This window comes from Dermacentor andersoni, chromosome 6 (assembly GCF_023375885.2).
Source record: "Dermacentor andersoni chromosome 6, qqDerAnde1_hic_scaffold, whole genome shotgun sequence".
In the NCBI taxonomy this organism is placed as follows: Eukaryota; Metazoa; Arthropoda; class Arachnida; order Ixodida; family Ixodidae; genus Dermacentor; species Dermacentor andersoni.
In genome coordinates, this window is record NC_092819.1 from 54,930,929 (window position 1) to 54,946,174 (window position 15,246).

Sequence of the window (15,246 nt, forward strand, 5' to 3'; positions counted from 1 at the left end):
GTGAGTGAGAGAAGCGACGCACCGATCGGTTCCACGCCTTCAAATATGGCGGCTTCCTTCCCCGGAGGAGGCTAGCGGGCGCTTTTTCATCGCGTCGCCGTCGCCGTTACGCGAGGAGAGACCGCCCGCGCCGCTCGCTCGCTCGCCCGCAAACTACCGCCATGACGACGACGACCACGACGCCTTGCGGCTGCAAAGCGGAGACGACCCGAAGCGCGCCTGCCTCGCCATCCTCCACTAACGCCGCAGTCGGCGCAAATAAATAAACAAACAAACAAAATGGAGAAGCGTCTCCGACGCCGGCCGCCGCTTCGTCCTCCCTCGCTTTCTCTTTCTTTCAAACGTTGCGCGCGCGCGACGACGCGGCGCAGCGCGCGAAGGGCGCGTGCCGCACGTGCCGTTAACGTGCTACCAATAGCGTTATGGCGCCGGCGGCCATCTCGGCCAATGGCTGGCGCCGCGCGGGCGCCGGTAGCCAATGAAAAAAATGGAAGCGGGAGCGGCGCGGTGCGGTGGGGGGAACGAAATTGAGGCGGGGAGCGCGAGGGGGAGGACGAGAACGCGCCGCGTGCGCGGCCACGCGTCAGCCTCTCGCTCGCTCGCGCGCCGCGGGCCCGCCGGGTCAGGCGCCGGCGAGGTAAAAAAGAAAGAAAGAAAGAAAAAGAGGGAGAGAAAAAATGAAGGAAGGAATAAAGAAAGCAAGGAAAGGAGAGGAAGCGTGCGCGTCGGCCTCCGAAGTCAGAGAGGCGCAAGACCTGTAGACAGCGAGGCGAACGAGCGAGCGTCCGGCCGAACCGCGGAATACCAACGGCGATTGCGGGTTCGGCCACCGAAGGCCCGCACAGGACGGCACAGCCATGAGTCAGCAGGACAAAGGAGGTAAGGACGCCGCGAACGGGGGAGAGAAAGGATTTGGAGTCCCTGAACGCGCGTCGTTTCGAACGGCCGTTTTCCTCGCCTATCGGGGAGGCCTTCCGGAGAAACGGAACGCTAGCCCGGGAAGCGCTGCCGCCGATTGTCTCACGCCTCGCGCCAGCCACGTGACTGGGCACCTTTGTTTTCTTTCTTTCTTTTTTCTTTTTTTTTTTTATCTTTCCCGAGGAGCTTGCGATCGCGCCGGTACGTCGCCTCGTTTCCTTCGAGAATTCACAGCTTGACAATTTGTGCGCGACGCTTTTAGCGTTTGTGCGATTCCAAATAAATTGCGCAATCCCAAAGCGCTGTCGTGACACAGCGTCGAAGGATTGCACTCTGTGATGCATCGCTACGTGTACGAAGCATGTCATTCGAGAATAACGGCAATGTGACCTTGACGTCTTGCGCGTATATGTGCGTGATGTGCTATTACGTCAAACACACCTAGCTGTGCTGGATCTGTTACAAGAAAGAGCGCCAAATACAAAACAACCACAAATCGATGGAATCGAGAAATGAAAGACTTGTGCAGGTATCTCAATTTCATTTATATTTCCTACAAGGCCTATTATATTTCAGTACCCTGCAGTACTTGTAGCTAATGACCTTACGTTTTTCTCTTAACAATATTTAAACGTATAAATCATAAGCGTGGTGGACGTTAAAATGCCCAGAATTTACGGCTGCAACCCCAGCTTCAATTTAGAAACTGGTGCTCAAACGAAGTGTTTCAGGTGCAGGCAGTGACAGTAGTAGCTCCAGCATTGTTTTTTAACTACTACTACTTTTGCCATAAATTACCAATTAGGCTTTACTATTATTATTATTTGGAGATAGCGAAAGCCTATACCACATAATAAAGATGCAGAGTTCGTGGTCGATGTTTATCGAATGCCATAAAATTACCTTGGTTCTCATATATACATGAAAAAACAAACGGAACGATTTGCAGTTAATATACGTGCGTAAGTAGTTGCATAGTGCTATTCCTGTTTATGAATTATCCGTAGCCTTCGGCTATCATGCACTGAATGCAATAGCTGTAGGTTGATTTCGATGGCACTAGCAAATTTGAATTTATTATAGCAAAACACCAAATCGAACATAATTTATGCTTCATGAAAGATAATTACATGTAGCGGTATAATAATGGCACTGCAAATGTTTCGATGTTTAAATGACGAAGCTTATTTAGCGTTGTTCTCTGGCTTTCATGGGAGCGAGCCAGAACAGGTCCGTGCAACTCTTGTGTGCTCCTCCTTTTGCATTGATGTCATGAGGTAGAGTACCCTTGCGGGTTGTAGCGTTTGCATTCTGGAGGCTTTGGAGATCACGTCGATTATCAGATTTTGATACTGTTGATGTTGAACGATTAAAGTAAAATGTGCGTAGCTAAATTCGTGAAAGACCTGCGGTATGTTTATTAGTACACGATTAATGTGCAAAATGCCATTAGGCATACATCGTGAAATACGAGTGCTTTCTTTCTTTTTTCTTTCTTTCTTTTTGAGAGCTCGTTTTGTATTTCAGTTATCATGAAGCGATCAAATAGAGTGATGCGAGCTACAGTATATAACTTGATTTCGAATGATTTCCGTAATTATGCTACTCATAACTATATGTGAGTGAGTGAGTGAATAAACTTTTATTTGGTCCAGCAAAGCGCGATAAAACGGGCACCCGGCTAATCCCACGACGGGACTGACAGATCTAGTCTGCCGGCCCGATCGCGGGCGCGCTGGACGGCCAGGATTTGATCCTCAAAGACAGGACTTCGCAGGAGCGCGTCCCACTCTTCCTTGGTGAACTTCGGGCCCAGCGACCCGCACTCCCAGAGCATATGAGGCAACGTAGCTACCTCACCACAGGCCACGCAAGAACAATTTGGATAAATCTCTGGATATATGCTATTAAGGGACGCCGGATTTGGGTACGAGTTCGATTGCAGAAGTCTTAGTGTGACCGCCTGCGGCCTGCTTAGCTTGGAGTGAGGCGGGGGGAAAACCCTTCTCTCTAAGTAAAAGAATTTCGTGATTTCGTTGTGTGTGAGAGGAGCGTCTCTGTGTCCGGGGAGAGAGTCGCCCGATCCGAGGGCAGCGCGGTCGGTAAAGCCACGCGCAGCCTCGTGGGCAGACTCGTTGAGGTTCAGAGGAACCCCCTCAATCGCCCCGACGTGTGCAGGGAACCAAAGGATCGAGTGCATGGAGGTGTTGCCCTGTTTGGCGCCTTTCAGAATTTGAACTACCTGCCGGGCTACCCAGCCTTTCTGGAATGCCCTGATGGCGGCTTTCGAATCGCTATACACCCTGTCTCTCCGACCGTCTTGCATGGCGAGTGCAATGGCCACTTGCTCGGCCACCTCTGGGTTCGTCGTCCGGACAGAAGCACAGTTGATGACTTTGCCCAGCGTGTCAATGACGGAAACCGCAAAAGCCTTGCCGTCTCGGTATGCAGCTGCGTCCACGAAGCTTGCTGCGATTTTGTCTTTGTTTATTTGCTTTAGTATATTAAATGCTCTTGCCTTGCGACGACCTGCGTTGTGAACGGGATGAACGTTGCGGGGCAAAGGGGCGACCACGATCTTCTCCCCAATTTCTCTGGGGATTTGGGTGTCTTCAGCCAAGTTCTTGGTTGTTGCGAGTCCGATCTCCTCGAGGATACGCCTGCCGGCTGGCGTGGTGGACAGCCGAGTTAGCTGGGCCCGTTCCTGAGCCTCGGCCATCTCCTCCATGGTGTTGTGTATGCCGAGCCGGAGGAGGTCCTCTGTATGCGTTCTGGCGGGCAGCCCGAGGGCTCTCTTGAAGAATTTTCTAATGAGGGCATTAAGCTTTTCCCGCTCGGCTCTGAGCCAGTTGTGCATGGCCACCGTGTAGGTGAAGTGACACAGCACAAAGGCGTGTATATATAACTATATATAACTATATGTGCCCAAAAAACTTCTTGCAATTCTTAAAAAAAAAGGCTTGGCTCAGAAGAACTTGTGCTGTCTCTTGGTCAACCTCTCGGGCGATCATTTTTGTTTACCTCATACTTAAGACAATTTTGCATGACGTTATTTTCATACTTATACGCACACCTGCTTAGTACGTTACAGCCTGCACAGAAGAACAAATCTTGTGCTGCGAAATAAATGTAAAATTGCGGTTGCGATGTGCATAAGTAATACCGCTATTCTGAAGGGCTGGTTGGTTGAAACGTTGACATATTGAACAGCGCAGATAGTCAGGGATAAATGAAGAGGAGTTTTCATAGCACATTATGTGTCTGCAACCACTCATACATGTTTTACTAAGCCAGAGAAACATACGTTTGCGAAACGTTTTCAAGAAAGAAAAAGAAATGATGATAAATCTGTGAAACGGGCATAAGATGTGCAGTTAGATGACTGAGTGTCCAATTTGAAGGCCTTAGTTATGTGTTCATTGCAACACACAACTAAGGTCTTTAAATGCAATGTGTGCTTACGAACGTAAATACCACGTCGCGCTTCAGAGTGGGATGTGTCTCCAATGTTCCAATATCCAAACAGACATTGAGTCCACAAATAGGGCACAATTTCGTGCAAAGTGTGCACAGAAATGAGAAAGAACAATTATTAGCATGAGGGCAAACAGCGGGATTTCTGTAAAATTACAAATCGCGGAGCCACGCTACATCTGTTTTAGCGCGTGCCCGTTAGAAAAGAAATTCGGGATGTGGTAACGCCAATGGGGTAGCCGAAGACATGAACTCTAAACAGAAGTATATCAAAGTGATTAATCTACCTACGTCATTTCTGATGCGTCGTAAAAAGAGACTTGACTACTCATACACGCATGACGAGCGTTTATTGCAGTGAGCATCGCTCGATGAGAGAGAGCTATACTTTGCGTTGTCGTGGACCGGTACGCTCTTTTAAGTTTGAAGAAGCAAAAAGACGGACATTTTCTTGTTTTGTCTGCTCTCCAGCGACATGTTTTCTTATCTCTCTTGAGGAGGAGGCGAGAAGCCGCACCCACGCTGGCACATCTACTTGTGACTTGAGTTAATTTAAATATAGCCACAGCTGGGGCAGTTGCTTCCACGGGACATTTTTTTAGTGTGTTATTTGTGGGATCCAGTACTTAGTGGTATCGTCGTCACGAGCTATCATACCTTCGAGAAATACGTCTCAAGGAGCGTATTTTCTTGAAGGCATATTCTAACGCGGTAGCCCACAGATCAAAACAGACGCCCTGTGTACCTTTCAGCCGCAAGGCCTTCCTGTTTCGTTGTACGTTGTATTATGCGTTATAGATCCTTGTTATACACAAGTAACGGTGGTATGACGTCACTCTAAACTGTCTAACACAGCGAAGAAGATGTGGCTGGTTTAAAGCATGTGTAGCCTCCCGAGTCTCAAGAAAGGATTAGCGACACAATACCTCTTACAAAAAAGTTCTTATTGCGAAGCTCTATCTTTTGAACATGGAAAACCTGCTGGTTGGTTAAGTAGCACGCGAACGTGCACGCAACATCTTCATGTACGTTGACAATGTGACAATCTCTCATGTAATTCGTTAAAAAAAATATTTAAAAAGTGTTCCTAATGGCCTTATTCCAAACTAGAGACGTTATTAACTAGCACAGAAAAAATGACGTCGGACGACAGCGAGAAGCGCAAAGGACACAACGCTAGGCTTCAACTTCTTGTTGGCCTGAACACATATATAAATAGGTGTAACAGAATAGCTGCTGTGTTGCTTGTTCTTCGTAGATAGCGTCCACTCATCACATTATAAATAAACTTCACTCGAATTTTTCGCAGTTTCTGATGATGCAGTTGTATCAAACGAAGTGTTATCTATGTTCTGAACAACCATTGGTAACAAGATGGACAAGTCATTGATATTGGAGCTGCATGCATAAGACTTCAAGTTAGAGCACTTTTTTTTGTTGTCGTTTATGGTAGAATATTGAAAAGGATCAAAGCCAGTGTCCCTGTTGATGCACAGGCTGTCTCGTGTTGTTCGTGTCAAATGTCAGAAATGGCAAGCTGTACACACACAATGCTCACCGAGTAAGCACATTATACCACAGCGGTCCTTGTAAACTGTATAGCAATTTGATAGGGTGACCACACATACATTTATGCGTTGTTATACACAAGTAACGGTAGTATGACGTCACTTTAAACTGCCGAACGTTTTATGCACCATGACCCCTGTAGATCAGACTCGTTAGATCACGGCACTGATATGCATATAATATCGTTAGAGAGTATAATAAGGGAAAACTGAACACATTTTTTTTCTCTTTAGAGCTCTTACCTCTGGCGCTGTATATGGACTCTATTTTATTGGCTTACAATATCCCAAGAAATAGCGAGACGAGCAGACGCAATGTAACGCATAATGCTACCAGCATAATCACTGCAGATGAGTGTGGACTCGACGAATGAAACATATCGCACATATTATTAAGGCAGTGTTATTCAAGTGGCCGAGGATGGTTCTGGTTCATTTTGGCCAGGAACATATAGGAGATGCCCAATGCGCGGACTCTTGTGAATTCAGTGCTTTTGCTTTTTCGTTACGCTTGCGCCTTTGCGAACTCTTAAAACAAAACTCTTCTGGTGCCGCATTTTCAATAGTACGCATGTTATAGAGGGGTGCACACTACCCTGTATGACATAGCGTACAAAAGTCTCGACTTTGCCACGGCTCACTAACACGGCAGGAGTAGATGTGCCCGCTAAGTACAGACGGTCAAACCTGCTCTTATCTTAGGACCCTACTTCAAACGATTATTTCTCGAAGATAATATTTTTGTGAGCAACCTTGTGAAACATTTCGTTTGACGCTTTTTAAAGTATAAATGTTGCTCACCGTGCCACTGGTGCTATGTCAACTTGTTTTCTGCAGGTTTAGAATTCTAACTGCAATAAATGTGCACTTCAAGTGCGAAAGGATAACGTTCTTCGTGAAGAAAACGTATTTTCAGCGATGGGACTACTTTCTCGAAAGATAAAGCTGTAGTATCCAACTGTAAGTAACCCAACACTACAAAGAAAATTCGTACGAGTTGCTGAGAATTCAACTTATTTTTCTCCTTGCCGATCAGCAACTTTCAGGTCATTAAAAGAGTTCTTTCTTATAAAACTTTTTCCACATGGCATATTTCAACAGAACTTATGTTCTGCTTAAATTTTATAATATTTTGCTTAGTCAAGGCAGAGTCTTGGTCAAGGCTACTTTCGTACGCACGAAAACAAAGAGCGTCCTCCTCCTCCCGGTACACTTGTTTAATATATTCATTGTTTAAGCAATTGTTCCTAGATGCAGACGTCTGAGTCAAACGGTCTCTTTCATGGTTACCATTCTATCCTGCCGCAGTTGTGGGGCCTCGAATGTTGCATTTAGATGTAAACGCATTTTAAGAGGTTACCAGCAGTTAACGAAGTTCTCGCCTCATGGTATTTTCGAGAAAAGAAAATGAATGCACTGACTTTCGAAAAGTAGTCGCCTGCTTCATCTGTCCACTATGACCAGTCATAGTACTTACGATAGTCATGCTGACAATGCACGCAAAGCCACATAGATAACCGTACACTGTATCGGCTCCTGAGAGGAATTCACAAAGCTTTTACCATCAGGACTGGCTGGAATTCGCTCTAATGAACAATTCCAGTGTAAGGTATTTTCGTGAATGTGGGCCCAGGGGCCTAGTTGATATACTTTTGTTCTTTAGAACTGCATTATTGGCTGGCCGCTTTCGCTGATAATACATAAGCAACATCGCGACTGGTCGGCATCAGCTATTACGAAATGTTCCAGCGTAAAAACATTTTCTGTGAGCCCAGATTGTAACGAACTACCCTGATTTTGTGTGTTTCTTTAATGAAACAAATAAATCCCAGAAAGTTCTTTTTCTTTCTGTTTGCTTTCGAGTAGAAACTTTGATGCCAGATAGCAATGCGTCACGTTCGCCTTTCCGGTGCTAATATGTATACAAGAATTTGCCTTCTTAGGTGCAATAACGGAATACCTTTATTATAGAAACGAATATTATTACACCCTGAGCGCTGAACAAGCAGCGTTGTGGCTTTTTGGCAGACGCACATGGAATAGCAAAGCGGCAGTGAATTCATAGGGCGTACGTTATCGTTGCTGCTTCACATCTATGTGCACCTGGTGCCAAATCCAAAAAGATTTTTGCTGCGCAAGTTCTCTTTGACATTGACCAGTCGCCTTCGTTTACAATGCGGTCAGCGTCAGGATTGGCTGAAATTGGTTCTTACGAACGTTTCTAGCGTAATAACGTTTTGTGAATAAGGGCCCCTGATCCGAACTAAAAAATAAAGAGAACTCTCAATTTAGTACTTTTCGTAGGAACAGCTACAGGTCAACCGTGATGTTCGGCATATAATTACCAATTGTGGTCGGTCACTGGTAACAAGCACCAACGAAAGAGAATCGTTATGAATTTGTCGCCTGTTCGGCTGTTTGGTTACGTCACTACGATGCACTACATACAGCGAGACGTACAATGCATAACAGGCGGTGTCTAATACGGGTTTCGTGTGTGCACGTTCGCTGACTGCGTGAAATGTTAAATAGCGACTAGCTAACATTGACGAAAAGAAGTTTCCATTGTCGGAGCGTCGGCTGCGGGATTAGGCGTCGATCTTGTTACTTCCACTGTCGAACAGTTCAACAATAGCTGTAGCGAAGGATGTCATATAGCTCCTGTAACACTAAGTCAATTCACGAGGGCTGACGCTAACGTTAGAACAAAGCAATTATGCGAGTCTATGACACGGCTTTATCGTTTTGACGCTAATTCTATGAACCTTGTCATATATGGAGTATTCCCCCATCCACAGTTTCCTATCGCTGCTGCTGCCTGATACAGACCCTCTCATTCATGGTATCGACTTAGAAGTGCTCATATACAGGTAGCTTTTCCTATCGTACCTGTATACTTCGTTGAGCTATGCTTTCTTGCACGTGCGGCCATTCATGGGAGAATGTAGAACACGTTCTGTTAAGCCGGTCTCAGGTTCGATCAGCAAAGTTGTGCTTTGAAGGCAACGTTGATGACCATTGATAATCGTCACTTCAGCATGGAAAAGTTGCTTGATTCCTGGGTTTACGCGTCATTACAGCGATCACCTCGGAAAGCGTTCACAACATGCTTCACTGAAGGCGACAATAATTGTATGTCTGTGTTAACACTTTTGTACGTTCATGTGTGTTATGGTTATGTCGTAGCATTGTGCTTGGGTTGTAGATTCATTTGTATGCTGTTTTCTTTTCTATATTGGCTTGTTGTTGTTAAGCATGTTTACGAAAAGTGCTTTTTTGTTCGCTCGTTCTTTTATTTTTTTTATATTACCTCATGGTTTGACCCTTAACTCATTGGGTATTCTACTGCTTGTGGGGAAGTCGCCAACGTTTCCAATATCGTCAGAATAAATCACTCGCTCACAGTTCAAGTATTCATTTGCAAACACGTTACTTAAACTCATGGGAAATCTAAAAAGAAAATATCCTTTACTTTTGTTTCCCGTTGTAAATAGTTGTTACGTACTACTTTTTAACGCTTCCAAAATTATTTCTTCATGAAATCGTACTCAACATTGTCAAGCCGATTGCCTCTCGTTGACAGACTCGTGTTTTAACAAATATTAAGCAGCCATGTGCCCGTTTAGAAAAGCAGACCAAATGGTGTTCGCCAAATAGCCTGCATTCGGTCTCTCGAAAAAAAGAAACCATAATCATCAGCTATCCGTGTCTTAGGGCCTTGTGTGGAAATATAATGAAAACGTGTAAAAGCACAGCAAAACGTAATATACACAAATAAAAGAAGCGGGATGCATACAATTCAATACGAATAACAGTGAAAGGAGAGCACCAAACTAATTGTGTCTCAAACGAAAATATTTTCGCAGTTATTGTTCCTGTGTATTTCGTGTCTGGGATGTTTGGGGGGATTCAATGTGTAGGCGTGCGTGTTACGTGCTTGAACCTGTAGAACACATGCATAAACTCGTTTTCGGGAAACCGCACAAGCATATTAATTAGCCCGCCGTGAAATACTTACTTCGTAGATTTGATTTTTAGTTGACGAGCACCCGGTTTGCTACCCTACACTGGGGGTGGGGGAAAGGGGAATAGAAAGAAGGAAAAAGGGAGAGAGTAAGCACTGAATGCGTGTGGGAGGATGCGCAGGGACGCTATAAACGGTCTCTTAAGCCGGTGCACTTCAATTATTGTACTAGTGCACGAATCGCTTTTCGCGCCAGTGACGGGTGTGGCCACGGTCCGAGTATCTTTGACTCGGAGAACGATCTTGAGTCCAGTCGGTTTAAAGTTGCCCGCAGAGAGAGGCGTTGTACATCGTAGCGAGGGCAGGTAAACAATAGGAGCTCGATGGTTTCCTCGCACCCACAGGAGTCGCACACCTGGCTCTCGACCATTCCCATACGATTGCAGTAGGCGTTCGGGAACGCCACTCCCAACCACAAGCGGCACAGCAAGGTTGTTTCGCCGGGGGAAAGGCTAGATGGCAGTCGTAGCCGTAGCGTGGGATCCAGTTTATGGAATCGGCCATTGGAAGGCACTTGAACGCTAGAGATCTTGTGATTTATTTCGTGCAAATAGGCGAAGTTCCCTGGCAGCGTCCGACCTCGCCAAAGGTGTTGGATGCGTCTGGGTGTCTTCGTGGGCAGACCGGTCAGCCTTATCAGCAAGCTTCTTCCCGACAATGCCACAGTGAGCAGGAATCCATTGAACGATAATGTTGTGCCCTCTTTCCAGAGCATAGTGGTGCACTTCCCTGATGTCATACATCATCTACTCGTAAGTTCTGTGATGTAATGCAGACTTGACGCTGTGAAAAGCTGCCTTAGAGTCATAAAATACGACCCATTTCTCTGTCGGCTCTTCTGTGACGTATGTCATAGCGGCGTGGAGAGCTGTAAGTTCTGCCGACGTAGATGTAGTCATGTGTGACAATTTGTATCTAACTGTAACCTGCTTAGCTGGAACGACGAATGCAGCAGTTGAGCTGGTAGGTCGGGTCGAACCATCGGTATATATACATATGTATGCGGTCATGATACGTCTGGTGCAGTAATAGGAGCGTCAGTTGCTTCAGAGCCGGCGATGGATGATTGGCCATGATGAATGCTACGATATATATATATATATATATATATATATATATATATATATATATATATATATATATATATATATATATATATATATATATATATATATATATAGTGTGCATCTGTTCGTGCAGTCATTTGTATTAGTATTACAATATGACTGGTACTTTGACGATTCACGGTGTGTTTGTGTTCGACATATGGCTCACTGCACGGACCTTCCCGCTTTAAGCAGTACGGACGGGATTCTGTGCAAATATAATTATACATTTTGGTATGCGTACACCGCAGCAAGTTAAATTTGATCTTCGGTATACCTGCTGTGCTTGAGACCAAGTTTGTAAACATCGTGCAGCGGGCTTAGTGGCGCAAGCCGATCAGCAGCCTACATATACTGATGTGACCATACATTATGAACGTGAAGGACTTCCACGCGCTGAGTGTTTTGCGCATTTAAGGCAGGGGATGTCGTGCACCAGTTTCCATCGCATTCGCTTAAAACTTCGCCTACGCGGAACAATACCTTTCGTTCAAACTTGAAATTAACCAGCCTGTATGACCGCCTGTGAGTGACTCAGTAGTGCTGTATTGTGGGCGTAACAGTGGAGACTGTGACCTTCTTCCTTCCTTCTCCTCTCTCAATCCCCTTTCCCGCTTCCCCGCTGCAGGGTAGCCTACCGGGCTCAGCCTGGTTAACCTCCCTGCCTTTCCCTTATGACTTCTCTCTCTCTCTCTCTCGTTCAAACTGCAAATCACGCGTTCGCCACAGTTGCAATGCGTGTGCCGTCTGTTCGGCGACTTGAGTCGTGTACATACTTTATTCGCTTGCATGGCGGCGCTTTTGACGAAGTTCCTCTGCTTTTACCGAAACCTGCTTTAACTTGCCGCGACAGCTCCTTCGAATCGCAGCGTATTGCTGGACCTAGGGGCAATGCTGGGAGTCTCTTGAAGTCAGCGAAGGGGGCTTTCGGTCATCTACCGGGACATTGACCTCGAACCACACACTCTAGTCGTTTGTTCCCGTCGGGCTTGTGCATGTTGCCTGCTTTCGTGTCACCGTCGTCATCTGAATAACATGTCTAGGCGCATGGCCAGCAAACATCACCAACGTTCATAAAAGAATGTCTCTCTCCCCCACTAGGCCTCTCTCGTTCTCTGGCACGTACTGCATTTCTATCTTTTATTCGAAAAAGAAAAAAAAAGAAAACATCGCCAGTTCTTACTAATTTGGTGTGAACAGTAAAAGAAGAGACAGCGGAGGCGTGAATAATACCTTTTTTTGTACGTTTAACTGCGTCGTAAATGCCTCGTCCTCATGCTCAGGCAGATGCTATTGTTTAATGAATGGGAAGAAGACGTGTACAATCGAATGATGAATTGATGTTCAGTTTGAATGTAGTTTGCTTCCAAATAACTACTTACGGAATCACAGCATTACCAGTTTATTACACAGCACAAGTTATAGGCTGGCTTGACATAGACAAAGCGGCGTTAAATAATTGAAGACTCCGTATTCCTTCTCGGTGGCGCAAAAGGAGGCGTTTCTTTGGCGACTAGCTCCATCTCGTGATCAATCGCGGCAACTACAAGGCAACGGTGCTGGCACACCGAACTACACCCGCTCCAAACGTAATGCGAAGTGGTGTTTAATAAAGAGTTTTGACGTGTAGGGTCATCATTTCCGTCCGGCAAAACGCAGCAAATGCATGGCAAAGGATCACCATATTACTGTAGGCTGAGGCAGAAACAATGCAGTTCTGAGGGAGAAATAGAGAGAGAAGGAACAAGGAAGAACAGGGAAGCTTAGGTTAACCAGGCGGGTGTCCGGTTGGCTACCCTGTACGAAAGAAAAGGAATTGAGGGATCTGAAGAAAGGCTGGAAAAGCAAAAGGATAGAGAGAGAGAGAGATCACGTGCACAGCAGAACGTGTACGTGATTTTACCAAAGACATTAGCGCACGCGTATCTTTCTGGGTTGAAGATGCGTGAGGCGATGACCTACGTATTTCCTGCCTCGTACTTGTCAGTTCCTTTTTCTTTCTCTCACTCACTCTTGAACTACTATGTTGCTGCTTGCTGACGATCTCTAATTGTAGCAGGGGCAGAACGTGCCATTTTGATGCTGCTTCTTTTTTTTTAGTATTTTACTTTCCGTGCAAGTTCTTTTTCTCCCGAGAACTGCTTTATAGTCTGAATGCTTTCATATCGTGGCGTCGATGCTGCTACAATATCTTCTCATAATATTAACCTTTAATCAATATTTCTTGACAGATTTATTGCTTGTGCGGAGCCAGCAACCCACAAAAGTAGTTGCCAGAATTTGCAAGAAAATCCAAGGAAATCAACCAATCAATCAAGCACGGCCGAATCTACTAGGCCTTGTGTGCGTGATTCGCAGCTAGAACAAAACTTGAGTTAACATTTAAGACCTCAGTATAAAGTCGCGCTTAATGCGGTTTTAAGGGCGCAACGTTCAGGGTCACGTTCGATTTAAAATTTACGCGGCGTTTAAGCGGAAGTGCCCCGTGAAAATCCACAAGTTATACTCAGAAAATTTAACTTATTGTTTTTTTTTACCTGAAAATATTCGCAGGTTTTCAGATGAAGTGCGTGGGAAAGGCCAGGCTAGATTGTACCAATTAGCAGTGCAACAGATTTCACAATTTCGTCTTCGCGAATTCATAACTTTCATCGGATGAAAGTATTTCAGCGATAGCCCGTAGGCATGCAACGCTCAGAATATGCTTAAAAACAATGCTGTTCTTTCATCTTCTCCTTCATTATTATTTTTTTTTGCAGCTTGATGGAACATGCAGACGCTCCAGGTTTTTACATCTCCCATGTGAAAATTCGAATTTTAGCTGCAAGGAAACTGGAGCGTTCGCATAATCCATCAAGATGCAAAAAAAGATAATAATAATAATAATAATAATAATAATAATAATAATAATAATAATAATAATAATAATAATAATAATAAAGGAGAAGAACAAAAACAACAGGCATTGTTTTTACGCATGTTCTGAACGTTGCATTTCTTGTGGATCGCTGGTTTCGGCTTCGAAATTCCAGGTGAAGGGCAAGCTTTGCGTTCGCTCTTTGGTTGTTCGCACCATAGTGCACCAACCTTGAATGCTTTAAGCCGCTAATTTTCAGTGATTTTCTTTTTACATCAGTCAATCACTCATTATTTACTGAATTTCTTGCTGCTAAAATCCTCTACATAACTGCCTTGGTGCCTCTTTTTACGTCGACATTCATTTCTCTTTCTACCGTAGTCAGCTGTCCTTGCCTTCTTAACTGTATAACTGTTGTCTTTTCTCGCTGCAAAGGTGATAAACACCGCATCCATTTATTTTAATCTTTGCTGCGACGTATGGTGATGGCATTTTCTTGCACGTGGACTATTGTATGGCCTACCAATCTTTTTCAGCCTTCCACTAAACTGATTTCCTGCGCTGCAGGCAATGTGCTCCGTTTGTCGATGTACTCTTCCTTCCTTTCCATTTTATGTTCTCCCCTTGCCCGCCTCTAGTTCTGGGTAGTAAACCGGATAATCTCATCTGGTTCCCGTATTTCACTACGAAGTTCGTAAGGCATGACTACGGCTAGAACGTTTCGTAAGAACAAATGCAAAGCAATTTACGATTGGCCAATGACAAACCACTCTTACCAACAAAAAGGCTTCGTGAATTCGGCTCCTGGTTAACATCTCTGCATTTCTCTGTATTCCTCTCTCTCTCTCTCTCTTGCTGATCCTCAAACGTACGGGTACTCAGCTTACGGGGGCTTACTTAAAGTTCTTTTACGATGGCGAAATTTTCGCGAGCGTGTGCTTTAAGAGTTTGGTTCTGAATAATCATAACAGTTGATAAGGTTTTATTGAGGCACAACACTTGTTTTGATCTACGGGGGACGCCTTGGTGTGGGGCTTGGGGGATAACTTCGACCTTCTCCGGTTCTCTGACGGGCGCTGTAGTTTCAGTACGCGGGCGTTTTTTCTGCATCCCTCCTCCCTCAGAATGTGGCTGCCACGGATCAGAATCGAACCTGCTACCTTGTGCAAGGTACGAGAACGCCATAGCCGCTAAGGCACAGCGCCGAGTGGAGTGCGATCGTCTACTTAAGCTCGCATAGCACATATTTCGCTTTTCTGGTGCATATAGTTACGAATACTGTTATCATCTCTCACATTT

General features: G+C 45.1%; 1 protein-coding gene across 1 annotated transcript in view; it reads left to right on the forward strand.

Annotated features, from left to right (window-relative positions):
- Positions 1-444: 444 nt before the first annotated feature.
- lin-28 (protein lin-28 homolog) overlaps positions 445-15,246 on the forward strand; it is a 211,795-nt gene continuing 196,993 nt past the window's right edge. The window contains exon 1 of the mRNA XM_050171686.3: positions 445-879. Within this exon, the coding sequence (XP_050027643.2) occupies positions 858-879 (22 nt within the window). The 5' untranslated portion in view covers positions 445-857. The remainder of the gene's footprint in view (positions 880-15,246) is intronic.